Raw genomic sequence first — 27,631 nt, forward strand, 5'->3', positions numbered from 1 at the left:
TTGACCAGAATATTTACATTTTATTAAATCTTTACAATCAGCAGTTATAATCAAGTACACAATTATGTACACGGATTATATACATTTTAGCCCAGACTTTTACATCACAGTACATAGTTGCCCTTAGAAATATTGTATACACATATCACCAGAGAGTAAAACCCAACAATAGTGTTACAGCACCTGTTATTAGACAACTTTCATAAGAAAATATACGGCTGTAAATTGGGCTGGCTAAAAAAAAGGAACTGAAATCTTATAAAATCTGAACGTACAATATTTCATTCACAGAATGGTTTGTTTTCTATGTTCTGACTGATGCCTGTTGCATAAGATGTCCTGTTTTCAACCTCTCAACACACCCTTACTGGTGCCTGTTCAGGTACACTGGCAGGAGGAGGAGAACCAAAGCTGGGCTCATTCTGAAACTTCATTAAGAAACAATAAATGTAAACAATTAAGATTCCTTTAAGATCAAATAAGAAATTAATTGGCTGATCTGAATTACATGGCATGGAATAAGTGCTAGTTTCAGCTGTGATTCCTGAATTCTTCAGTGTTCAATCCCATACAAATAAATGTACAATGCTATACACAAGGAAGGGCAGTTACTGATTGATGATGTATGAGCAACATTCCTTATGAAGGGAGCAGGCTTCCAAGAATTTGGGAAGAACACTTGCTCCCTTCTCCAAAAGGGTTTTTTTTGATAAATACATTCTTTTTTTGCTTTTTAAGATGACAGTAACAGAAAACTGACTTATTTCCAGGCTGATATGAACAGGTTAAACTAAAGCCTATGTCCTCGTAAGGAAATACAAAGTGAAAATAACCTGAATAAAACTCTTCCCCAATTTAACCCTCTTTCCCAAAAGGTCAACCTTCCCTGATTCAGTTCTGTAAACAAAGCTATGGCTCTCATGATGGTTTCAAAGGGAAAGTAGAACTAACTGAAACAAGAAAAACACCAACCCAAAAGGAAGGAGGCAACAGTTATCTGAGGTAGGCCACCACCAAAACACTGCATCAAATCCACCTGGAGTTCTGGGATCACTGGAAATCCCTTACAAGGTAACATCTGCTGCTTTAGCAAGAGGTGCAGAGAAAGCAGTTAAATAAAAAGGAGCTGGTGATGGCAAGGGAAGTTAATATTTTCATAAAATTTGACATCTACACCTAAATCTGCAAGTAAAAAAAGAAAAGCTTGAGCTGCTGTATTGACACAGTAACGACCAGAGGCCTCTGAGATATAAAAATAACTATTGTCACCAAAAGAGCTACCAAAAGAATGAAGACGATGTCCATGTCAAAGAGCATGGGAACAGAAATGCTCCTTTGTGGCACTGAGCACTGACAGATCAAAGGAATTATCCGAGGGAAAACGTTTGATCTGCACCTGATGGGTTTGATCCTGGTCAGGTCCCTTCAAGCCCGGGTACTTCCAGGGCTCCAGGGAACCAAGGACACTTACAAGGCTCCCATGGTCAAATGCTTCACATGAACAAACTTGTGTAACTAAAAGCATAAATAAAAACATTCCCAACTGAAAACCCCAGCTGCTTCAAGCCCTGCTCACCAGTCCAAACCTCCAGTTATTTGTGCAAAGGAATTAGAACTACATTTAAAATTTCAAAGGACACTTATTCACTCTTCCTCAGCTCTCTCCTACCCTAGAGACATGAAGTTATGGATGATCCCTGGATGGACTGCCATGCTCTCAGAAGGTGCCTGTGCATTGTGAGACTCTTGAAAGCAAGTGTGGCTTGGATACATGGATACAACATTGCCTGGGATTGCTCTGCTCACTGTACAGGAGTATAAATACATACAGTATGGCTGTGCTAATTAACAGTTGCATATTCAGCACATATAATTTCACCAGCTAAATCAAAGGTGCAGTTCAGAGTGGGACTTTCTTTTTTGTTTATTCCATCGTAACCACGAATGTAACCCTTCATTTTTAGCCTGGTGCAGCATATAGGCAGTGTTCATTTAGTCTTTAATATAAAACAATTCCTTAAACCACAATTCACTAAAAGCAGTTTATATAAATCAAGTTAATTCGTTTTTGGCAGTTTCTTTGGACACAGTCAAAATGTCTCCACGTTGTTTAAACTTCCCCATTTTTATTTAAATAAGTTTTTCACAATGGGGATAACAAATTAGGACTCACACTTACCTGTAACAAACTCCAGAGCCCGGAGTCACATCCCTGGGCTCTGAACTATCGACCCAACAGCCCAAATTGTTGCACTTCCCTACTGGCATTGGCCTCCCTGCCTTAAATATCACACATACAGAAGTTGCATATAAAAAGAACAACAACAAAGTCAAGCTGTTAGAAGTCAAACTTGTAGAAAAAGGAAGGATTTGTTACAGCTGATGTAGCTTTGTGTCCTCTCCATTTCAATTCCGTATCTCAGGGCACACTGGAGTCTTTCAACCTGGGAGGCCAAAGGAAATATCTGGGACTCAACACCTGCCTTGTCCACTTTACCTCAGCCTCGAGCATGACCTTCCCTCACCTTTTCCTGGTGGGCCCCACGGCTGGCTCAGTGTCCCTGGTGGAACCTGCTCACACAGTGCCTTTGGTTTGGACGGGAGCAGGAGGGAAAACTCCCACGGCATCGTGGAATGGGGGGATGAGCAACACTGCTGGGTCTGATATGTCAGGACAAAACCAAACTGCTCCCAGCTGTGCCTTAAAGACACAACTGGGAACAATTTCCCCTGCTGCTGTTCCCCAGGATTCCAGCTGGGGAAGGGTCCAGCAGGACACCGGGGGAGCTCCCAGTGCTGCCATCGATAACCGGGGGTGGTTTGTCACCCCACTGTGCTCAGCTTCTGCTTCCCAGGGCCCAGGGGAGCGTGTCCTCCCGGAGCCTGGAAGGCAGGAATCAGGCTCCTTCCCTGCCTGGGCTCCAGCCCCAGCCGTGGGGCCACACAAAGGCTTGGATTGCACGTTCCCATTTTGAACCAGGAGGAATTAAAAGATACAAAGCGCGTGCGGGGTCTCTGTGGTGTTCCCCAGGGGACACCTGGCTGCTCATCACAATACTGAATATGTTTGCTTGGATATCAGGGCCTCACTCCTACCCAAAGAGGTCTCCATTTGTTTATTAACAAATAAGTTACTATTACAAGTCATAGCTCATCCTTTTCCATCATTTCAAATGCTTCTATATCTTCATTCCAGTCTGCTAATATGGATTCCATAGGGGTGACTTTATTATCCCAGTTAACTTTGGAATTTGACTCTGTCTCAGTCTGTTGTTCCTGAGGCTGGGTATCCCCTGATGTACATGCTGGCTCTGGAGCACCGGCCTCCTCGGTCCCAGGGACGTAGGAATCCTGATGTGAAATGGGAACACTGGCACTGTCTGCGTTACCAGGAGATAAAGAACCAGGGTCAGCAACATCTGAGCTCTCCCCTCCTTCCTCGGGCTCCTCACTGGCTGCACCAACATCCTGAGACCCTGAAGCAGCTTCCTCTGCATTCTGTTTATGTGAATCGTTTTCAGTTAATTTCTGGTCCATATTCTCCATTTCCAAGTCTTTGAGAGGGAAGAAAAAAAAAAAGAAAAAAAAGAGTTAAAACAACCGTAGGAATGCAGCATTTTATTATGTATTTCAAAAAAGCAAGGTCACTTCCCTTGGCCTTATTTCTTCAAGAAAGTGCAGACTTTCCAGTGATATGAAAATTTAATGTTACTAAGGACCATATTTTTACAAAGAGAGGGGAGGGAAGACTTTTAAACACATTTTAAATGATGGCAAACAATGCAGTGAGGCTTGTTTTGGTTGCTCAAACGTCAGAAGTGACTTGTGGGTCAGTGCTAGTTACCCTCCTTCAGTCTTAGCAAATACCCACTGCGTGCACTGAACTGTAATACTGGATTTTAAAGCACTCCCAGATCCACCAGGATCCCACATCTGAGCAAGGGACAGCTGGACAGTTTTATAAGTTTACTGAACTGCGAATTTAAGAGAGTCAAGGGCTGAGCCTCCCCCATCACACCCCCACTCAAACTACCAGCACATATCCCCAGTCCCAGTCTAGCTCTCCAACAGCTGCCCAGTTTAACCATGATGCAGATTTCTCTGGAGTTTGATTGTTATGGCCAGAATACAGGACACTGATATTTCAGGACCTGTAGGGAATTTAACTGCACGTGCCAGTTTTGACATGGGATACTTACTGCTATCAATAATGTAGTTTGGAATCATTTTACCTTTAAAGATTGTTGCTGGGATTCCAAAGGGAAGCACGGGGGTGGGGGGGGAAGAAGCAGATATGGATTACAAATTCTCAAAGGCAGAGCTATCTTGTATTGAGCATTTTGTTAGAGCACTTAAGCACAGTTACAAACAGAAGGGATTTGTAAGCTAGGAAGAAACAACACTAGATTTGAGCATATCACCTTTGCAAGGGTGCACAAGATAAATGCTGTCACTGATTTTCTAGAGAAACTTTTCTTACCTACTCTGCTTGGACACAGCAGTCCTATGAGGAAGGTTTACAAGAGGAAAATCTGGAATTTTCTGCCCTATTCAAACATTTCAACTGGGAATGTATTAGCTTGCAATTTTCTTGTATTACACAAGAAAACCCAGGAAACATCTGAGGTCAGCAGCCTCATGTCTCATGATAACCAGTTCTCCTTAGACAGGCAAAATAGTTCTAACACTTGTCTCTCTCCTTTTGGGTACCAGGAATGTCACTGGGGAGTTTGGTAAGGGAGGGGCATTGTCAATGTAGGGCACTGGAAACACTTAGGACTGTTCCTGATGCTACTTCAAAGCACATGATGACAAAAAGGGCTCAAAAGGAATCCAAAAGGCTGTATTTTTCTCATTAGTCAAAGTGACATTTAACTTAGGAACAGCATTTCTGGATGTTAACTTGTAGGGGGAAAGGACAAGGATGCATCTCAGATAAGGGCTTTCCTAATAAAGAACTCATTCCAATGTCACACAAAACTATGGCACCTTTGGGCAGCAGCACAAATTATTATTGTACCTTTTGCACCGTGCCACAGCACAGATGGAAGCTGCATTTACAGAAATCCCCTCCAACCTTACCTCTGTCTTTTGCTTTATCAGACAGGAGCACCTCCACAGCCTCGTACTCCCGGATTGCATCCAGGATAATGTTCCCTTCCTTGTTGAAGAGGAAGAGCATGGGAATTGTGATATCGTCTGTATTCTTTCCATCCCCGGCCATTTGGAAGAGAGGAGCTGTGTCACTGCTGCTGCCCTCATTGTCATCTAGGCAGGGCACACAAAAGGAAAGGCAAGCTTCCTGTTAGATCAGACTGCAGCTCTGAGCTTTGGCACACTGGGAGCTGCTTTCCCTGCCCAGAGGGTCCCAGGCACAACATTCAAAGTGAAAAGCAAAACCCCAACTTGGGTACTTGTTTTCCTTCCCGATTTTCATTTGTATCCCCATTTTTCCTCAGCAGTTAGTACTGACAGCACTCTGTGATCCTTAAAATAGCAACTTTTAATCTGCAGAGACAGTGACAATCCCCTATCCCAGTTTGTTTTGCTGCACTTTCTGCACAGAGCCAAACCCAAAACCTCTCTTCATCCTCTGAAGAGGATGTGCCAGCTGCTGTGCTGGCATCTCAGCCTAACAGCTTGTCAGCTTTCCTGCATCTTCAAATCTGTACAATTAGGTTAAACTCACACAAATGAAGAACTTAGAATTTTATTTACCAATAACAATGCCTCCTATGGCTCCAGCTTTCTGAATGTTTCGTGCTTTTTCAGCAAACATACATTGGCCTCTCTGCATCAGAGCAATTTTCTCTTTCACTGCCTCAGGATTAGTGATCTCTGAGCATCCATTATATGGCTTAATGGTTGCAACAAATCCTCTTGTCTGTTTGGAAAAAACAAAAATAAAGAGAGAATTAAAGCAGCAGGTTCAAGCTTGTAAAAGATTCCTAAGTATTTTTGTTTCTTCACTTAATCTAATGCATTTAGTGTTGTCTTCTGTCAGTGCAGGCAGTCTGTACCCTGAAACTGGAGTTCTGAGAACCAAAGAATGCCTGGCTGAAAACCCAATTCTCATATTCAGAGTATTTTGCCTACACCAGTGAACTGTTGTCTCTGGAAGTTTTTCTTCTGTGAACTGCTAGTCTGGAAAACTCCTCTTTGGGGCTGCAAATTGCCCAACTGAAGCCATGGGGGTTTCCTACTGCTTCCAAAAAGGAACATTGCCTCTGTGGTATTTTCTTCTTCCTTTTAGAAAAGCTTGCATAAGAACAGCTTATTTTAGCTCTAAAAGGGCTTCTGCAACTCATGGCTGACATGGGAGGAAAACCTTCCCTTAAATCACCATCTCTTTAGCCATGCCATGCTGCAGGTTGGATAAATTTGTTTCAAAAATCATCCTGTGTATGCATTTTAAATCCTAAACCATGGCTGATGACTCAGGAGCAGAGCACAGGGATAAGCCACTCATCTAAATGACTGTCACTGCTGTCATTCTGTCACTGCTGGGCCCTGTCATTTTAACAACTGTAATTAATTGATCACCCTCCACCTGGCTGCCCTGAAATACTTCCAGGACAGTAAAATTAAGGCTTTTGCAATAAGGAAAGCAAGAGAAAGCGAGGGACAGATCTCACACACATCTTACACACCCCTGCTTTGTGTTTGGATAAGTCCATCCCAAATTGTGCTGGCCCAGCAGTCAAGACCACCCTGCCAAAGAAGGGATGGGAAACAATCTGAACAGCACGAGGAGGGAGCTGCTGCTCTTTCTGCTGCTGACTGGAGAGTTCAATCATCTCCTGCATGAACCGTAAGCCATCCTCAGCATCCAGGGAACTTGCTGCCTGCAGAGGAAAGAACCAATACTCACTTTTATCTTAAATGTTTGAGAAACTTGGGGGAAAAGAAATGGAAGTTATGTTTGCTACAAAGATTTTCAAATACAGAGTGGATGCTCGTTGCCACTCATTCATTGTTTCAAATCAGTTTTTTAACACCTGAACTGCCCAGAAGACTGAAAATATACAAATACACAGACCTCCTAAGGAAATGGAAGTATCTCACACTGAAAGCAGTGTTTTCAGATAAGATGTTGTGAGCTACATCACTTTAACATGAACACCCCCCATCTCACTTAGTGCAAGATTAGTTAAAAGTCTTGCTGAGGTAAAATATTAACAAGCACCAGCCTGCTAAATATAGCTGCATTTCCAGCTCATGTGCCTCCTTCCAGAGTCTGGCTGTCCCTCCTCAAGCTCCAAGTGTCAAATATCATTGCTAGCAGGATTTTGCTGAAATTTCTGAAAAAAGAATATCCCCTGTCAGGCCTTACTTGCACTGCATGCTGCACTAATTGCACCCGTCCATCCTTCAGATGGATCAAACTGACTCCCATCTTCTTCAGTATCTCCAAGTGCTCAGGATTACTGGCCATGAAATCTCTGGCTCTCAACGGTGGTTTTGGTCCACTTCCCAAACTCTCTTCTCTGCCAAAAGATATCAGAGATCAAAGCTTTAAAAACCGGGTTATTCTTGAAACAGAACTCTCACATTATCCCCACCAGCACAAGGTCAGGATTCTTTGCAGTAACACTGAGTACAAGCTTCAGTAGAATGCAACTTCTCAATCAAGACATCATTTGAAAAAAGTTGTCAATATTATCAGTAATTTTATAGTGCAAAACATCCCCCCAATATTGATGGCAAAACTGCCATATGCTTGCTCTCATTTCTAATTAGTCTGCATTATTGTAAGACTGACTAAAACCAGTTTCCCTCATGCAGTTGCTACTCAGTGTTACTCTTGAAGTATAAAAATAATAGAGGTGGTTAGAAAGATAAACTTCCTCGGCTTCAACACTGTCCTAAATCCCTCAGAACAGGTGTAGTTATATATGGCAGCATGATTTGCTTACTACAAAGAAGAGTTGCAGAACTGTTCCAAGAGACTACAGAAATTAATTTTAGAAAATCAGAGAGATGTACTTCCTGTAATACTCCAAGTGGGAATTTGTAGCCCAGGTATGTGGCTCATTAAGCTCCTTTTGCTCAGAGAGACTTGCTAATTCCTGCTGGAAATGAACTGAGTCTTGCTGATGGTGCCACAGAAACCATGACTGAGTTTTCCTGTAACTAGGAATCCACTCCCAAAGGACTGCAAGCTCGAGCAGTACATCCAGTACACCTCATAGTTCTCCTTCCATGCCTAACAGATCCAATTCCACTCACTCCTGTGCTAAAACCAAAGACAGAAAATGTTCATCTTACGCTCTGGAAATACCCCTGGGACAGCTCTTATCCACCACGTTTTTCAGAGGTTCCCGAATGCTCTGAGCAAACATCGGGTCATTCGGGAAGAGAATCTGGGTGTTGGGACAGGTCCAGTCAAAGTTGCTGTCATCCAGCTCTGTGTACTCTGTGGTCTAAAATGAGAGAGACACGTTAATAAAATGCAGGTTACATTTTCATATCGAGCAAATCAACAGATAAACCTCATTGCAGTGATCTGTGTGCTCAGGACACGCAGCAGCTGAGTGCAAGAAAGGGGAATCAGGGAGAGAGAAATATGACACCGATTCTGATTTGTAATTTAATAAATTTATACACAGTTTCCAATTTTTTTTTTTTGCAGAAACAGCTAATCCTCTGCTGGCAGACAGTACTTCTCAAGCCTGGTCATGACCCTGCACTTTTCTGTGCTGGACAACTAAAGGGAGTAGTTATGGTTTCATTTGCTATTGCCTTTCCACCAAGTGACCAGCTGCAGGCCTTGGGTCACTCTTGCTTTGTGTTACCAAAAATCTCACAGCTTTTCCTAGGAACAAAAGATTCTCCTCCTCAGGAGCCACACAGACTTGCAAGTCTGAATCTATATATAATTCAAAGAATTTCTATTTTTAGGAAAGCTGACAGAGTTAACATTTGCACAAATTGCTGGTTTGTAACACATGAAACCACGTGGAACCATGTGGCTGGTGGTTTGGAGCCACATTTAGCCTGTCCTTAGCTTTGCAACTAACTGGTTAGATAACCAGCAAGTTCATTTTCTCACCCATAAAAATTAATGTAGTATTTATCTATTTGAAAAAAAAAACAAACTACCCCTCCTGTTTGCAATTAAAAATCAAGATTTTAAAGGCTCCCTAAAACCCAAGACCTAAAGGGCTACTAGTTCACAGGAATAGTAAGACATGACCTTTCCTGTTTATGAGAACAAATACAAACAGGATGTTGGGTTCATACTACAAACTATCTCACATGCAGTTTGTCTTCATAGCAGGGTGTTTATGTTAAAAATAATTTACACATTCCATTCATTCACATAAAATCCCATAAAAGAGTAACACACCCAACATCACAGCCTTTTACCCATTTGATACCATTTTCAATGGATTTTTTGACTTGTACTATGCCCATTAACAAGTTTGGCTTAAAGAGCTTAAGAAAACTGTATTTGAGCAATTTACCTTCTTTATTGGCCTCTAATTAACATTTGTGGTTCTCAAGAGAATGACCTAAGTTAGGCCAGCCTTGACAGCTGTGGGAATCCTGCCTGTCTCAAAAGTATTCAATTCTTATATTGGGAACAAATCTCATATAAAATGCTCCTTCAGACCCTTCAGAAAACTTCTGGCATAGTGTAAAAAACAGCCTCCGTTTGCAAAACTCCAAGAAAAAAGGAAATAAAAAAATTCTCAGGGAAAGAACATTTCAGAGGGGGTGTGGGAGGGATCTCCACCATCAAAGAACATTAAAAAGCAACGCCATGACCCATTAAATACATTAAATATATTACCAATGCTAGACATTAACATCAAGTAATTAAACATCTGTCACTGTCTAACGCTAGAGTGCATAAAACAGGGTGATTTCTCCTCAGTTGTAAGATTTCTCCAGGACACAACATAAGCCTTTTCCTCTGAGTCAGGCATTATTGTAAAACTCTTAGTAAAGGTTAAAAATAGAGGCACAAATAAGGGAATTTATGTCCTTGATGTCTCAGACACTCCACTTCCTCATGCATTTCTTCTGCTTGCCACTAGTACTATTGCCTTAAAGATAAATTATGTCACCTTATTGACCACAAAACCATAAAAGATGAGTATTTATGATGCTTCATGGCACAGTTGTATTGCTACAGGTTATTTTGGAAGGTTAAGTAATTTATAAACCCATAAGCAGCCTCACATTTACACAACAGATGCCTATTATGTGGATTAAAACAATTAAATATACCAAAAATTATAGCTGGACCTTGACAAAATAACTTTGAAGCTGCCTCTCAAAACCTTTCAAAATATGCCAAGGGTTCATGCAGTAAAACAGACAACAAAAACTTGGGCATGTTATTGGAGATATATGGAGATAAAAACATTCTAGTGTGTTATTTCCTAATTGAGAGAGGTGGGGAATTATTTTCTTGTTAAATCTTGCTACTGTTACAATTTCTCAAGGTTCAGCAGTGCAGAATCCAGTCATGGAAACATTATTCACACTCCTGTGACTGGCACTGTTAACATGATGAAATACTGCATATTAAATGTGTTGGAACTGGTGCACTGCTTCAAATTGTGATTGAAAAATGAAGGAACTGATTCAAAGCACGACAAACTGATTTAGATTTGAGGTGTTACATACTGTGTTTTTTTTGGAGATGGTTTGGTTTGTAGTGGAGAGCCAAAGTGGTAATAGATGGGCTTCTGTAGTGAAGATATAATCTTCTATGTCGAAAATCATGTCTTCCTTGTCAGCAAACAGCAGGTACAGGTATTTAAACATCTCAGCCAGAAAGAACGAGTCCATTCTATGGGGGGGAAAAAAAAAGTGGATGTCCTTTAGGGAAATCTCCTTTGTTCTAAAACATCAGTAAAATAAATACTCCTATTGCTCCAACTCTGAAGACTTCATGACTGTTATTGCTGAGCATAATTCCATTAGAATTCCTTCCACTTGGAAGAAACTCTGTTTGGAGGGCAATGATTCAGCATGTTCAGTACAAAACAGAATTACAGAAAAAAACAAATAAATCTCCTTACAAACATACAGATTTGAAGTATATTTTGTTTGAAGGTAATTCATCTATTGCTCTGAGACAAATGAACCATTGTTAAACTATTCTTATGGAACAAACTATAAAACTACTGAAACAGTTTACAGACTACGACAAATGGGTTATTTAAGACTTGACTATCAAACTGAAGACAGACAGCTACTCAAAATTCAATTAATTCAATTATATAAACAGGGTAATTTGATTTTTTTCTGTATCTTTGTACCAAGAAAAGAATGGTGAAAACTTTTACCTGTCTTCATGACTTCCTGTCCGGACATCCTTCATTGCAGCAAACCCACAAGGAACTCTGGCATATTTGTTCAAGTTTTCAATGAGGGTTTTTCCTACTTCTAGATAGTAAGGGTCTCCTGTAGCCTGTAAAAGAAAAACAAACAAAAACCAAAACTAAGCACAGAGGTGCACTTACTGTACAATCAGCACTTTCTTCTCTGTGAAGTACAGAGGACTTTTGCTCTTAGTCTCTAAGATCTCTTTAAAAGAGATCAGCAACACCGAAGTATCTTTTAAAAATGGTTCTTTGTTGCTTAGTTTTCTTTCTAATGCTAGAGATGTAAAACAAAGCTCCTAGAACAGTTGTTGATGATCAGCAATTTCATCTGGGTTATCTACAGAACTGGTTCCAGGAGGGCAAATAAGATGGAGATGTGCTACTCAATTTTGGATTGAAATAAAAGAGCAACAAAATTCTAGGTGCTAGAAAATGTGACCGAAAGTGTGAGGATTGAACGTGATTGTACCTTATACAAGAAGTAAGTGCTTTCAGCAAATTCAGGCCTTAGAGGATGCTGAGCCCAGTGAACTCTGAAGTCTGTTGTGAATGCCTGAGGATGAGAAAGGACAGACAGAAATAAATGCAAGAATGAAAAAACCAAACACGGGTTTATTCTGAATTTAACATTAACTGTACAACCAGCCAAGCTTTCATAAATACCATTTTTGCAAACATTCCCACCACCTGACATCCTGTGCATTAAAGTGTCATTGCAAACTGACAGATGGTTAAACAGCTGTCCCTAAATTAATGACACAGACTAGAAGTCAGGTATCTAAAAATCTCCTAGTCTGTGTATTCACTCTTAATATGCATTGGGAAAAGCCACTTCTGTCATATATTTACTACTTCATACAAAGGTTTAAACTATGTCTTTTCTAAAGGGGATGGTCTACTGGCTTAAATACAACTAAGTGACCTTTCAAAGGTTTCTTCATAAGTATAAAACACCAAAAAAGCAACCAAAAAAACCCACAAGGAGGCGAATCATACCATTTTAAAAGCACTCAAAAAAAAAGAATCATTCCAGTGCTTAGAGAGCATTCTTTGGTCTCAATAACCACATTAGGTGAATGTGATGTTAATTAAAATGTTCTCTAGCAGAAATAAGCTTACTCCAGAGGAAAGTCAAAATTAAACCCGGAGTCAGAAGCCTTCTCATACATTCTGGGTCATCACAGCTTAAAGACACACATTTCAGCAGGTAAACAAGCTTTTCTGGGCAGAATTCACTTGCTCAAAGACTTGCAGCATCTGCAATAAGTCTGTGTACTGACTTTCAAGGACATTATGCAAAATTTCAGAGTGTTCTCTCAGAACAATTCAGTCTTTAGGTTCCCTCCTTGGTTTAATACAGACTATGATCTTTAGCATTAACACTATTATATTGCTAAGCAGCTACTATTAAATGTGATTATACAAGTTTTGCATAATGAAATGAGTCAAGGTCAATTTTGAAAGACTGAAATATAAAGTCTAAGCAATTGTTAATAGCAGCAGCTTCCCATTATTGTGTTAATTACAGCAGAACTGAAGGAAAAATATTTCATATCCAGAACACAGCTGTCACATCTGCAGACCTGCAAATCACATCGGAATGCTGTGGAAATGAGCCTTTCATTTTAATAACACATATACCTACTGGTTGTATATGAGACTGCTCAAATTGAGGTAAAAAATCAGTCTACACAACCAAAAAACCACCACCTTACCTCTGGAAGAAAGTTATGCTTTTTTATAACCTGATACAGCATCTCATGAGTTTCAATTGCAGGTCTAATATCACCCTTCAACACCTAAAATGAAATAATGAAGTTAACACCAATTCACCAAGCATAGCAATAATATTCAAAGTTAAGCACACTCACTGTGTTCATGTAAAGCTACAGACCAATTACATACTGTAATTATTACTCCCTTCCAGTGTAAGCCACAAATATTCCAAATCAGTGAACTCATTAAGATTATTGACTACGTAGAACAAAGATCTTTGTCATTTACAGAGACCTGAGGTGGAAATGTGATTTAGTTTGTTTTAAAGATATAAATGGCATACAAACTAGAAAATATGTCACTAGACTACTAAAAAGGCAGATTAATTTGAGTGTTTTCATGAGGAGAAGGAAGCAAATTATATGGACATACTTTTCTTGATAGTCAACATGGCCAGAAAAGCATCATAGCAATGAAGTGACAGGAACGAGTACAGAAATCATGGAATCCCAGAGTGGTTTGGGTTGGAAGGGACCTTAAAGCCCATCCAGTGCCTCCCCCTGCCATGGGCAGGGACACCTTCCACTAGCCCAGGTTGCTCCAAGCCCCGTCCAAACTGGCCTTGGACACTTCCAGGGATCCTCACCCAGTTATTTCTGAAAATCAAATTACTAAGCTTGACCTGAATATTATATATCCAGTCCAGTTAAAAATTTACTTGTTATTAAAACCATCTGCTCCTGGCTTTTAAACCTTACCTGCAAACCAGGGAAGAAAGCCAGCAAAGAATCCATCCAGGTGCGAGCATTTAGCATGGGCTTATGAATATGAACATCAAGAAGAAGAGGTGGTTGGCTGATGTATCTCATTATGGCATCGTAGTGCTGCCAAACAGCAGAAAAAATGAGTCTGTGTTACCAATCCCATTCCAAAATCAGACAGAGCTCACCAGACTGCCATTTTATTTCAGTGGAAGAACCAGGACTACATTCCCAATCATTACTACATTTGGCAATGCCAGGAGGTTCTAGTTTTGCAAACTAAAAATAAGTAAATACTGAAAATCTCCACGTGCAAAACTTATCACATTTTCCAAGTTATATACATACACAGAACTATATTCAGCAGCCATGTGATAAACAAAGAACTATCACAGCTAAGACACATTTGTTTGGGCTGAATTTTTAAGCACACACTGAAAAAGGCTGAAACTGCTTTCTCTGAACAAGAGAATTCAAAAACAAATGCATCTCAGGAGGAAAAGGAGGTCAAAAAATCCCAACAAAGCAGTTGGACTTGATAGCTCAGAAGTTTAAAACCCACTAGCTCATGTGCCACCTTGCTGACTTCCAATGCTGTACTCCCCAAGGAAAATGCCTTTTTGGTTTTCTGGAGGTGCAACCATGAGCACACGAGTCAAACTGGAAGGAAACACTTAACAGATGTAACTTGAGGAAATATAATGGGGGCTGCACATTAGAACATGAAATAATCATTGTACCTAAAGTGTTACAACAGGCCTTTAGCCACTGAATTACTCAAATTTTAATGTAAAATCATGCTGTATGATATAAAATCATTTTACCACTTAAAATGTTTTTAATGGATGTGGCTATTTTCAAAAGAAATAATACTCTTATGAAGGAATAAAGATGCTGACAGCTGCACAGTAATCATATAAATTTAGTAATCCAAGTGTGATTTTCAGCTTGTAAGCATACTTAAATGTGTCCTGGGCCTGAGGATCTGCAGTGCAGAGCAAGATCCAGACTTTGATTTTCAGATCTTTTCTGCTGCTCCAGGACAGAAGCTGTACCCTGGCTTGTAACAAGAGGCCCTTACACTGTTTTACAGAAACATTTCCAGCATTACACTGTCCAAGGTGATCTTGAAATACAGCTTCTCCTGTACTGGAAGCATGGAGAAAGGTCTAGAAGATTCTGGGGTTAAAATAACTGCTCAGGGGACAGCTGATCACCCAAGATTAGCAAAAACCCTCGGTAAAAAGAGCTGGCACTAAACACAGCACAAGTCACAGAAATTCTGCTAAAGATCTCTTCACAGGCTGCTCAGGCCAACAGCTGACAACACAATTCCTCTTAAATCTGTCTTACAGAAGGCACAAACCTGAGCAAGGTGTTAACTTACCGTGTTAAACCTTTCCAGGAAACTGTCATCTCCCAGCAAGACATAGGCTTTTAATAAATATTCATAATAGGAATCTATTCCTGCTCCAACTCCACTATCTAGAAACAGGAGGAAATGAAAAGGTGGGTTTACCTTAAGTAGATACATGGGTGTTTTCCATATTTTTCCATTCTGATTTCAAAGGTTTTTCCAGTAAAAGGAAAAGCCTTCTATCACTAGAATTAAGGTCCAGATGGATGCAGAGACATAACACTGTGAGTCAAAGCCAAAGGCTTTGCAATGCCAGTGCACATAAGAATAGGGAGGACATGCAGTTGTTTCACTTTCCTCAGAGGAAATCACTTCTACACTCCTATTTATATTTTTCCTATGTATTTATAGCAAAATCTCTGAAAGTTTATCCCAAGGTATTCCCCTCTCAGTATTAAAGTGAATCAGGGAGCACTTTGCAATGAATAAAACTGGTTTCTCTACCAAAAAGCCCTTTCAGAGCAAAGCCAGGCTTTGGTGTAGCAGGTTGAAACGATGTAATACTTTTCTATAGTCTAGATAAGGGTGTTGGGGCTGTGTCAGGAGTTTTTCCCTGCTCCAAACCCCCAATCCTGAGCCAGGACACCACCCACCTTTTCGGACCCAGTCTCCAGTGTGAATGTTGATAGTGACACCCACTAAGTTGCTGCTGCGCTGCCTCTTCTCCCAGATAAAATCAAGAGCTTTCCGGGCATATTCCTGCAACAAAAGCCATAAAAAAAAAAAAAGGAAATTACAGAAACACAGATAATAAAGACTGTTATTCTTTTGTCTACTGAAATTCAGATGCGAGGAAGGAATAAGATGTTTCATATCTAGCAATTATGAATTGCAGTATTATACACACTTTAATAGCACAATATTCAGCCCACATTTTATGCAGTTATTCAGTGGCTGATCAGCAAGATTGGTGCTTGGCTCCACAAGTGTTTGCCAATACTCAAATCAAACACTCTCCTGCATGGGTTTCCTATTCTAATGCAACCTAATTACAGTATTTCAAGAAATGTAACATCCTTAGAAACAAAATCCCTGTGTTCTTTCAGGCACCTCAAGGTGGAGCAGCAGCCCCTGTTCACTAATATCCTAGTTATACACATTCTTCACATGCCCCAAATTAACTTGAATTTAACATCTACTCAACTAAGATGACTTCAAACAGCAAACACATGGACGGGATTTTGGGGGCCCAGCTTTGCTTCCACTGGGTTCCACGACAGGAAATGAAATACCAGGCACATCATGAAAGATTGAAAACAATTCTCATCTGGAAAAGAGCTTCCCTTTTTTTTTAATCAGATGGAGGTTGTATCAGATACCTGCAAGTATTTTCATTTACCTTTCTGATAAGGTGTATTTCTGATAATACACCTTTAGGTAGGTCTTGCACATGTTCAGTGACTCTACACAACTGTGGGGTTTATTTATTTTAGTTTAAAGTGCATTTTAAGGACCAAGCACCTCACTTTTCTTCTTACTAGTCCTGATCTCTTTACCCCAAAAGCTATGGAAGCGCTACCCTTAAGCTGTTCTTCAGTACATTTATCTCATTTACTGCTGTATTACTGTAACTACTTTCAACCAAAATTGTTCCCCATGATTTAAAAATTAATTAAAACAATCAAACCTTAGAACAAAGCCCTCAAACACAACAAATCTGCATACATACAATTTTTTTGTGCAGAACAGCTAAGACACAAATCCATTTCATGAACTCAAAATCACAGAAATGTAACAGAACACTAATTAACACCTAATCCAAAAACTAAGATATCATGGAAAGCAAACCTCAAATATAGATGTTCCTGTGAATCTGCTTAAAGCTGCAAACTCAAGGATCAAGGTACCAGCACAAGCTGTACAGGTATCAGTTTCTGTTCCTGTTCGTGCTTCTGGATGTCTTACACCAAATTTTAAGTTAACCTGGAGAAAAGTAGAGATTATCATCTTTGTATTTACTCTTGTAACTCTTAAGAATTTTCACTCTTGTGATTGTACAACAATCTACAGCTTCTTCTAAAGACGAGAGAAAAAAAACCACACAGCCCTCTTCAGTTGTGCTTTGCTTTTACCACCTACTGTCAACTCAAATGCACAGAATATTACCCAGAAGCACCCAAAACACTCAACCCTCCCAAATAAGGACCTGTTGCCTGGCTCAGGAAACATCAGAATAACACAATACACCCTGAAAACCTAATTCTAGCAATTAATATTTACCAGCAAATCAGGAACTCAGAACGTCACAAGTGCTCTTGGGAATCAATCTTTGTAAACATCTCACTATTCCCAGTTCCAGAGAACACCTGTAATTTCTCAGCTTTTGATTTTCTGTCCACTTAACAAATACAAAAATGATTTGGAAACAAGAGATAAAACCAGAACAACAGAAGTAATCCTGCATGACAGAAAGCAGAGAACTTACCCTTGGGTAAGGGAGACCACTAGTGGTGTTGAAGGCAGGTAAAAGCTTGTAGCCCAGCTCCTTTGCCATGTGCAGGAGTTCACCGTTGTACCACTGCATATATTCACCTTTTTCTTTCAGCATAATTGCCACTGAATGCCCACCTAGGAGACCTCTGAACACAAGAAAAATTATCCTCACCTCAAAAGGGATGTTCATCTGAATGGCAGTGCAAAGATCTCTACCATTTAGATGTGCATAACTGTGCTGTATTCACTCAGTCCTAGTTTTCAGATTGCTGATGCAATTCCCTTCATAATCAAGGTTAGCTGTCGTTATTTTGGAAGCCATTCTTACTGTTTATCAGTCCTGAACTGTAGAGGAATCACTGATTCAGCAACATTTGTCAGGAATAAAAACCAACAACTCTAAAACTGCATATAACAACTAAAAATTACATGCTGTGATCCTGCACTGAGCACCAGAGGTCCCTTCCACTCTGAAATAATCTACTACCCCAAGTACTGAAATGTGTTAAATCAAGTGTTCAGAGTCATTTGTTAGCCTGTTTCCAATAAGAGAAAACACTGCTACCTCAGCAAGCACAGTTTGAAATGAGAAAGCTGCTGCTGCAGGGTCAGTTTGATCCAGTGCCACCGCAGCAAGTCCTGCCTTGCATTTTAAACCCTCTCAGGCAAACTCCTTTAAATGATGTGGAACAGCACAGGAAAGTACCTCTGAAGGACATTTACCTACAGTCCACCTTTTAAAGAGTTTTGAAAACGAAAGTTACTCACCCAAGGACTCTTATGTTGGTTTCAAAGACAGACACAACGATGTCGTTATCTAAATTAACATCCTTTATTACTTTTTTTACAGCCTCTTCAAACTCTTTGGTTTTATTTAACACCTGGAATACAAATGGAGGCAGGTGTTAAGTTCCAACACAGCTAATACAGTCACAGGCTATTTGTGTACAGTATATTTAAGTGCACATAAAGTCATCCATGAAATATGTATATAAAATTTAAAACCATCCATTAATCAGTGGTATTAAGGAGTGTCCCCCAATAACTCTGCATGTTGCTTTAGGCTATAAAATGGGAAGCAAACTCACATACTTCTTTGTTAAGTTAAAGCCCCAAAAAAGCAAGAGAAGAAAGTATCAATGACATTTGAAGGAACTGTTGTAGTTTTCTTTTTACAACGAACTCCAAACACGGCCCTCACAGCACTTAAAAGTTCTTACAAGCAACAGTCACTTCAGAGAGCCAGAGATCAATGATCAAGAAAAAACTCTAAAAATAAGTCTGAGCATCAGAAGACAACCTTTTTGTTCTATCCAAGTTTATCAACAGATTAAACTTACCACAAGAGTGTCCAAGGTATCAATCAAGGTTAGTGAAAACCTACGGAAGGAAATTTAAAACAGATTTACTACAGACCTGTATGAGTAGAAATCAAGTCATTTTTAATAGTAACTGATACCATGGAAGAAACTAAAAATTCTCACAGACCACTGGGTGCCAAAAAATTAGTTGTACACAACATGTTTAATATGAAAACACCCTTCTAAGTTTCTTCTCTTTGTTAGTAACCAGAGTAGGAGCTCAATGAAAGAAGCTGTGATCACAAATACCTTCATTTACTGCAAAGCTTTCTAACTTCTTGTAAGCAAATTTCATTTTTATTCATAGTCTCAAATCAAATCTAGTAAGAAACTGAAGAAAGTGGTTTGAAATCTTCTTCCAACTTCTGTTTTACTTTGTTTTTCAAAAGAAGGAAGAATGTTGAGAGTCAAACTAAAAGAACACTGAGATCCAAGCTAAATTTCTCCTACCAGCAACTGTTCCAAAAGTAACAAGTGGCAGGTTCAAAATAAAGAATTACTTGATTGTCTTTAAAATAAAGAATTACTTTAAAATAAAGAACTACTTTAGCAGTGCCCAAGACCAGGTTGGACAGGGCTTGGAGCAACCTGGTCTAGTGGAAGGTGTCCCTGCCCGTGGCAGGGGGTGGAGTGGGATGAACTTTAAGGTCTCTTCCAACCCAAACCATTTAGGATTCTATAATTATTCCATAAAAAGAGAAGATCAAGTCAGATCCACATGGTTTCAAACAGGAATATCACAATAAGATCCCTAGATTTTCTCCAGGGCTGTTCTAGTGCATCCCAAGCTGAGTGGGCCTTTCCCCTCCCCCAGTAATTATATGTATAATTGTATCTTAAATAAATATCTCATTCAACAATTGCTCTATGCTAATGTTAAAAAACACACACCACACATAGAATTTACAGAACATGATGGTGTTAAAACTGAGAACTTTGGGATCAGTTAAAACTGCCAATTAAAGAGTAAGCACCAAGAATTTAAGCAGGGTGTCCAGTGTTTGAGACTCTATAGGCAACATATGACTATTAAAATCCTCATTAAGTGCTGCTACATTACAATTTTCTTTAATTTGTAAAGACATAAGGGCATTCTGTGAGTGCTGTTCTACAAGAGGCAGTGATTAAGGAGTGGCTAAGCACAACTGCTTAACAGAGACACAGCTTTTTGTATGGAAAAGGAGGGAAATTGTGCCTTTCACAGCTCTAGAGCTGGTGTGCAAGTACCCTCCTGAGCTCTGCAGGGGGACAGGGCTGACCCAGCTGCCTCACCCTGGCACTTGTGACTGCAAGGGCTTGGAGAGAACATGACTCATGAAGCAGCTGGCAAGAAAAAGGATTAGATAAGGAATCTGGTCATTAATAACAGAACTAATTATAAGGTACAGAATAAAGCATGTATACAGGAAAATAATAAATAAATAGACTAGTCACTGCATCTAAGGGCCTGAAAGGGATTTTTACTCAAATCATAGCATGTTATTGTGTAAAAAAAGGTCATCAGGATTAAAAATACATTTTCTTGACAATTCTTTTTCATCAGTCGTATCTCTCAACACCTCCAAAACAGTAGGTTTATATAGAAATTTCTAGACTAAGGAACTTTTGCACATAACAAAAATAACCAAAATAACATGCTAAGTATTACTGAGACAATTAGAAGTAGTATTTAAGACAAGGACTTCAGCTGTGATTAACCCTATTCTGCTTAGGGACACTGAGCAGTGATACCAATAAATAAAAGCAGCACCTATTTGTAATTAAGGATTTCCTCCACAAACTGCACACACACAAAGGAATCAATTAGAACACACTGAGACTAAGTCAACTCTTTGATTTAACATGGAGGAAAAGTTCTTAAATCTACATTTTTCTGGCCAAAGGATCAGTACTTTCTATTCTAAGCTACCTTAAAAGACAGAACATGAAGTATGTTCGTGTCTGAAATAATGTTTTATGCTTTGGCAAAGGCCTCAGGGAACCACACACATGATAATCATTTGACTATTTGTTTTCAGAGAACTTTCAACTTAAAAGAAAGGCATTTTAAATAGCACTCATAAGGGCAGCATCATGGATAAGTTTATTTTTCAGCTGATCATTAACCCTTATGACCTCTAATATTAATAAATAAATGTCCAAATGTCAGCTCACATTTGGGAGGCTTTCCTATGGAAAACACTCAGAAAATGGTTAAAAAAAGTGATTATAGAATCTGCTGAGTTGGAAGGGGCCCATTTGGATCATCAAGTCCATCTCCTGTCCCTGTGCTGGACACCCCAAGAAATTATCTTTGGATCTCATTCACTGGTCAATTCTCATGTCACATCATTTAACTTCGCGGGAGGAAATAATCCAAGTATTTCTTACAAGTGCAAGTTTCTGGACATGCCAACTGAACAAACAAGTTTTATGGGCTGCAAGTTGTACTTAGACTAGATGTTTACAGGAGCCAGTAACCATTTCAAACACTAACTTTCCCAAGGCATCATCCACGTCCCCTCGACTCGGTTCCTGACCCCGGACTCGACCACGACACGTTAAAGGCATGAGTTCATCAGCGGGATACGCGTGTTCCTGTGGGGAACAAAACAAGGGAAGGAGTTACACTGCTCCAGCCACCACAGCAACTCTGTTAAGGGAGCTTAATTATGTTGTATCTCACAAAAACTGCATGGCAGTCACAGAGCCTTTGAGGTGGGAAAGGACCTCTGGAGCTCATCTTGTCCAAGCCTGGACACCCAGACCCGCTTGCCCAGGACTGTGTCCAAACAACTTCTGAGTATCTCCAAGGAAGGAGATTCCTTTGGGCACCCTGGGCCAGCCCCTGGTCACCTTCACAGTGAAGAAGCGTTTCCTCCTCTGTTTCAGTTTGTGCCCACTTCCTCTGAGCACCACTGAGAAGAGCCTGGCTCTGTCATCTTGACAGACTCCTTCTTAAACCTGGAAGGTCCTAGAGCCTTCTCTTCCCCAGGCTGAACAGCCTCAGCTCTCTCAGCTTTTCCTTACAGGAAAGCTGCTCCAGCCTCTTCATCCTCCCAGCCCTGCAGTGGACTCTGCTCACTGTGCCCATGTCTCTCCCATCCTGGAAGCCCAGACTCCAGGTGTGGCCTCTCCAGTGTGAGCAGAGGGGTGGGATCACTTCCCTGTCCTGCTGGCAACATTTTCCTGAGGCAGCCCAGGATTCCATGAGCTGCCTTTGCTGGCTCATGGTCTACCTGGTGTCCACCAGGACCCCCAAGTTCTTCTCTGCTGGGTGGTTGGAAATGATTAAACTGGGAACAGACCAACAGGACCTATTTTCTCTCTAAGCTCCCAGAGAAGCCTGGAACAACTAATGCCACATCCAGGAAAAAAAATAAGAGTAGTTAATTGTGTGCTTTCTGCAATGAGGCACATGTGACACTTCCTATAACGTCACCACCTCAAAGGTGAGTTTAAAACCTAAAACTTATGCAGGCATTATCAAGTGGCTGGTATTTCATGGAGGATTTTGTGGGAATTAGACTTAAAAGGCACTTTGGAAACACTTCCCAGTGAACATAAAGTGGCCTAGAGTGACAAACCAGTGACAGGTAAGAGAACACAGAAGTTAAAACAATAAATCAGTAAATTACTACATAAGGCATAAAAAAAGATAACATTCACCAAAAAAAAAGCTTAAAAAACCTGAGCCTTTTTCAAATGGAACTGACACTAATATAACAAATATAAAACTGATATTAATAAAGATGAATCTTAAAGATATCTAATTCCAACAAACACACACGAAATCGCCTCTCCATTAGAAGCTCAATGCAAACGATCTGGGATGGAGCTTCTCTCTCTCTCTCTCAGGGAACTGGTTGCTGTACTGTGCTCTCCAGTTTGAATTTTAGTGGACAACTAACATGTGGCAGGATAAAAAACTTCAATTACTGCACTGAAACTGCAAATAAACACAATCAAAGTATTTCCAAATATATGGTACAAAAATAATCTATGTTCAAACATGAAATAAAGGGAGAAAAAAGGAACATTTCTCTATAAATAAACAGCTCTTAAAGCAACTCCTTTTGAAACTGATGGTTTGTTTCCCTGTATATCACCCTCCTGAATGTTTTGGTCTTTGCACAACTCTTTGTTCTCCTTAAGTTCAACTACAAAAACCAGAATCTAGATCATTTTAACACAGCTCAGATGTTTCTGAATATCCTGCAAAGTATTCAGAAAAACAGATTAAAGAAGTACACGACAAAAGCAAAGTCAAAACGTTTTAAATTATGGAGAGAGGAGTTATAAAAATTCTGGAGAAAATGGACTTTTAGTTTTGCAAAATCATTAAGGAACTGGAAGCATTTTAAAAAATAAAAGTTCACTTATTCCCTGCATAGATCAGGAAAGGCTACTGGATCAAATGGTTTCCCAACTTGACCCTGGCCTCAAATAACTGACATTTTCACATGTTCTTTCTGACAGCCAAGAAGAAAAACATCCTGATTATTACAAATATTGTTGAAGGACTGGGAAAAAAAACCCAGCAGCTTTTTACTCAAAGCTTCTGTTAATAACTAAAAAAAAAAAAAAAAAAAAAAGGGAGTTTCCCTTGCAAGCAAACATGAATTTTCAGTCTTCTAAACACGCATGTCTGAAATCCATATTAATAGAAACAGAAAATCAAAACTTTTCAGCTGGCTCTTTCAAAAGCACCTGCAAAAGTACTTAATTCTCTTGCAGTCAGAGTCAGGTCTGACACCCTAATCTTTTCTTCAGCTTTAAACAAACAAGTCACATTTCTGTTTGTTTTGTGCTCCAGTATACGTGGCAAGTCCACATCCTTTTGGCTCCAAAGTTTCCAGGATAGCTGAAGTTGTTCCTCTCTTTCAACCCGAATTTTCTTGCTTCAGCTGTACCAAGAACCGTGTGAGCTGCCTGTTTATCACTCAGTGAACAGCAGGAGCACAGATCCTTGGATTATTTTAAGCAATCTTGCCCAATGCACGACTTTTTCCTTGGGGAAACCCAAACCAAGTGTTTTTCATGGAATCAGGTCCCACACAACCAGTTCCAAATTATCCTCAAAAAGCCTGATGTTGGGTTAAACTGCTAGAGGGGGCAAAAGTAGAGAGCTGATGATACAAAGAGAAACTACAACCCTTCTACCCATTCCAGGGCCCTGGACCTCTCATGTGCTGTATAAACTTGTAACTCCCAAGCTTTTCAGCTGGTATTACACATCAAAGTGTTAAACCACGACACAGAAACTGGGACACGTGGCAAGTTGCTGCCAGGAGACAGCAGTTTGTGCTGCAGGAACTGGTGCAACCTGAGGGGTTTCTGCAACACCCACAAAGAATGTGCAAGACTGTCAATGGAAGGTCAGTAAAAATGCATCTTTTATATTTATCTGAGTTGCAACTGCAGTTCCTCCTCAGAAGTGTGTTACTTGGAGTATAATGAGACTAACTATTGCTTGAGGCAAGTCCACTCTCAGTAATTCTTTATTCTTTAGCAGATCTAAAGCAAGCTGACTATATTTCAAGGTGGGTTAGAATGGCTCCCAGATCTAGAACACAGGGACACCTGCACAGAAAATCACAAGTCATAGCAAAAGAAACCATAGTGAGCATGACTGATGGTCATATGACACATCCTCAGCAGAGCCTGTAATGCCTGCATATGACACCACACATCCCCTTTCTGGTGTTTGTAAAAGGGTCACCAAACTGCACCTCACATGTCTGACTGATCAAGAAATATTACATGGCATTTTTACCTACAAAGTAAGTCAGATCAGATAGTTCTCCACAATCTGATGGCTACAAACAGCTCTTCTTGAGCTTCCTTTTCCTACCAGTTTTAGGAGTCTGGAATTTCAAACCAAACACTTTACTAAAGATGAGAACTGTTGGAAACATAAGATAAAGATCAGAGATCTTCCCAAGAGATCAGAGCAGAGATTAGGAGAGTTACCACAGGCAATTCTGAGTTATCCCTCCAAAAGCCACCACAACCCTCCTGACACTGCTCTTCCTGAAAGTAACATTTGTTCATGTCTTTTTAAAGGCTGTACAGGTGCTGTTATTTATTTTAGCTTTGTTTTCACCCCTCCCTCCCGGATACTTCTCTAGAATGTCATGTACTGTAGGCTGATTTCTCTCCCAGGTCAGCAACAACTCCTCTGACAAACATCAAACAAGTATTTTACTCACCATATAATTGCTATATGCATGATCAAACATTTCAAGCACTTGATTTCTAGAAAAGAAGAAACCAAAAGCATTAGTGGTCTGTCTCCCAACAGCCTTTAATGCACCATCTTAAATGTATCACACTTTAATATCTGTCTGAATATCAGTAACAGGTCCTTTACAAACATACTCAAGTAAATAAGATATAGAATAGTGATTTTTCCTAATTTAACTACTTCTGTTCACTATGGAAAGCCTCTTTCTTCACCTAACATGAAATTAAATATTTGGGGATTTCCTGGCAAGCAAATACTAAAGAAAACTCTTGTAGTTGCATTTATCTTACCAGTCTGAAAGGCAGTCAAGGTGAGAAATGCTACTACATATAAAAAAAAATCCAAAAAGCACATTGTTTTTTTGAGAGACAGCTTTACTTCCAGTCACTCCTAACTGTTTTACTCAGGAGCCCTGCAAGCAAAAGAGGATGCTAATTCTACCATCAACATAATTCACAATCTCTGCTGATAAGACTGAACATAAACGAGCCAAGAACACCACAGTTATACTGTAAATATCCAATTTAGTTCAATGACTTGGAAATTTGAGAAGTAGCTTTAACTCATCGAGTGCATTAAGTCATCAAAAGAGCAGAGGATGGTGCTTTTTCCAGGTACTTCACAGGATCTGGGATCTGCAGCAGCAGACAAAGCCCCAGATGAACTGAGCACACAAAGCTGCTTAAAATTTACATTTACTGGGCGTTTTCTGGGACTGACATGACCCTGTCATTAAATAAATACACGGATTACTTTATTCAGAAGTGACACCAAATACAAACCATGGCAGGACATGACCTGCACATCAGATGATGTTTTAAGTGCAAGATATCAATGCAAAAACTTTAAAACCAATCAGGGAAAGGAATTAAAACTCCTTGTGTAGCCACACGAGCAAAAAACACAAAAAGATTATACACACAAAGTGCCCTGAGAACACAAAGTGGGAAACTCCAGTAACTGTACACACTGGAGTTAAATATCAACTTATATCTGATGTTTGGACTTGAGGGTCTTGGAGGCCTTTTCCAACCCGAGGGATTCCATGATTAATAGCCAGGAGAGTATCCAGAGTGCTTCTCCAGCAGATTTTCTGCATCATATTCTGTACCACTGAGCAGAGGATGATGAAACTGCCCCAGTAACATAACAAGACCGAGATATGCTCGAATACAAACTTCTTTTACAGAAATCCCACTTAATGCAGGGAAATATATTTCCAGCTTGCCCTAACCTTTACCCCTCAGCCAAAAAGTACACCAAGAGAGAATCAGGTTCTGACGTGTACATGCACAGTCTAGCTCACACACAGGAACTCGGCAGGAACATGGATAAACATTTACCTTTTTTATGACTCCCGCACTCTCACGGAGGCAGGGCCACAATTAAACCAACCGAGAGCGGAGCTGGAGTTACCTTTGATCGCTTTTACCCCTAATTCCACGGAACCGCCGGCTGAGCCCTCCTGGACGAGGTGCCAAGCGTTGTGAGCTGCGGGTTCCCGGAGCACATGGAGTGACCCCCGAGCAGCCACGGGGCTGGGGCTGACCCGGGAGCCCAGCGGGTCCGGCGCACCAGCCGCAGCGCCGGCGGGGCCGGTGCCAGCGTGTCCCGGAGCTTGGGGACAGGGGACACGTTCCCGGGGCTCCGCGCCCGCCCCAGCCCCGGGGGCGGCTCAAACCCGCCGTCCCTCCCCGTGTCCCGTCCCGCCGCTCACCCCAGCCGGCGCTTCTCCTCCCTGCTCATAGCCCCGGCGCCCGGGGCGGCCGCCAGCACGGAGGAGGCGGAGAGCAGGCCCAGGGCCAGGAGCCTCCAGGGCCGCCTGCAGCGGGCGGCGCGCTCCCCGGCGCGGCAGGGCGGCGGTGCGCTGGGGGCCATGGGGGCCGTGTGGCGGCGGTGCCGCTACTCCCGTTGCCGCTCCCGCTCCCGGTCCCGTTCCCGGCCCATGGCGCTGCCGCCGCTCCCGCAGGGCCCGGCCCTGCCCGGCCCCTGCGCGCGCCCCGGGGGCGTAGCCAAGGAAACCGCCTCGCGCCGCCGCCGCCGCTTCCGGGACCGCCGGGCCAATGGGGGAGCGCAGCGGGGCGGGACACGTGCGCGCGCGGGGCGGGCACGTGACGAGACGGGCGACGTGGACAAAGGGAGGGGCGGACTACAACTCCCGGCGTGCACCGCGCCCCGCCCCGGACCACAGCTCCCGGCGTGCACCGCGCCCCCTCACGCCCCGCCCTCCCCCCCGCTCTCCCTCAGGGGCGGCTCCGGGCGCGGAGTGTGCGGGGGAATCGCGGAACGGCTCGGGTTCAAAGGGACTGTAAAGCCCGTCTTATTCCATCCTTCGTAAATGCCTGCCGCGGTTAAAAATGAGAGGCTCCCAACGC

General features: G+C 41.2%; 1 protein-coding gene across 4 annotated transcripts; it reads right to left on the reverse strand.

The window, feature by feature from the left end:
- Positions 1 to 27,158, reverse strand: EDEM3 (ER degradation enhancing alpha-mannosidase like protein 3). Of its 4 annotated transcripts, none has more exons than XM_027704488.1 (21): positions 26,974 to 27,158; positions 25,222 to 25,267; positions 21,507 to 21,607; positions 19,010 to 19,049; positions 18,438 to 18,550; positions 17,662 to 17,815; positions 17,025 to 17,159; positions 15,830 to 15,935; positions 15,207 to 15,304; positions 13,817 to 13,942; positions 13,058 to 13,141; positions 11,812 to 11,895; positions 11,304 to 11,428; positions 10,639 to 10,804; positions 8,269 to 8,423; positions 7,334 to 7,487; positions 6,651 to 6,845; positions 5,719 to 5,884; positions 5,083 to 5,268; positions 4,200 to 4,247; positions 1 to 3,554 (listed from the first exon to the last, which is right to left on the reverse strand). In XM_027704488.1, the coding sequence occupies exons 1-21, from the start codon at positions 27,132 to 27,134 to the stop codon at positions 3,145 to 3,147; spliced, it is 2,853 nt and encodes a 950-aa protein (XP_027560289.1). In that variant the 5' UTR covers positions 27,135 to 27,158; the 3' UTR covers positions 1 to 3,144. The 4 variants fall into 4 exon arrangements, with proteins under 4 accessions (XP_027560289.1, XP_027560291.1, XP_027560290.1 ...); XM_027704490.1 differs by lacking the exon at positions 26,974 to 27,158 and adding an exon at positions 26,600 to 26,619; XM_027704489.1 differs by lacking the exon at positions 4,200 to 4,247 and having other exon boundaries at positions 26,974 to 27,149.
- Positions 27,159 to 27,631: the final 473 nt, after the last annotated feature.

This window comes from Neopelma chrysocephalum, unplaced genomic scaffold, assembly GCF_003984885.1.
Source record: "Neopelma chrysocephalum unplaced genomic scaffold, ASM398488v2 Primary Assembly neopelma1_281, whole genome shotgun sequence".
In the NCBI taxonomy this organism is placed as follows: domain Eukaryota; kingdom Metazoa; phylum Chordata; class Aves; order Passeriformes; family Pipridae; genus Neopelma; species Neopelma chrysocephalum.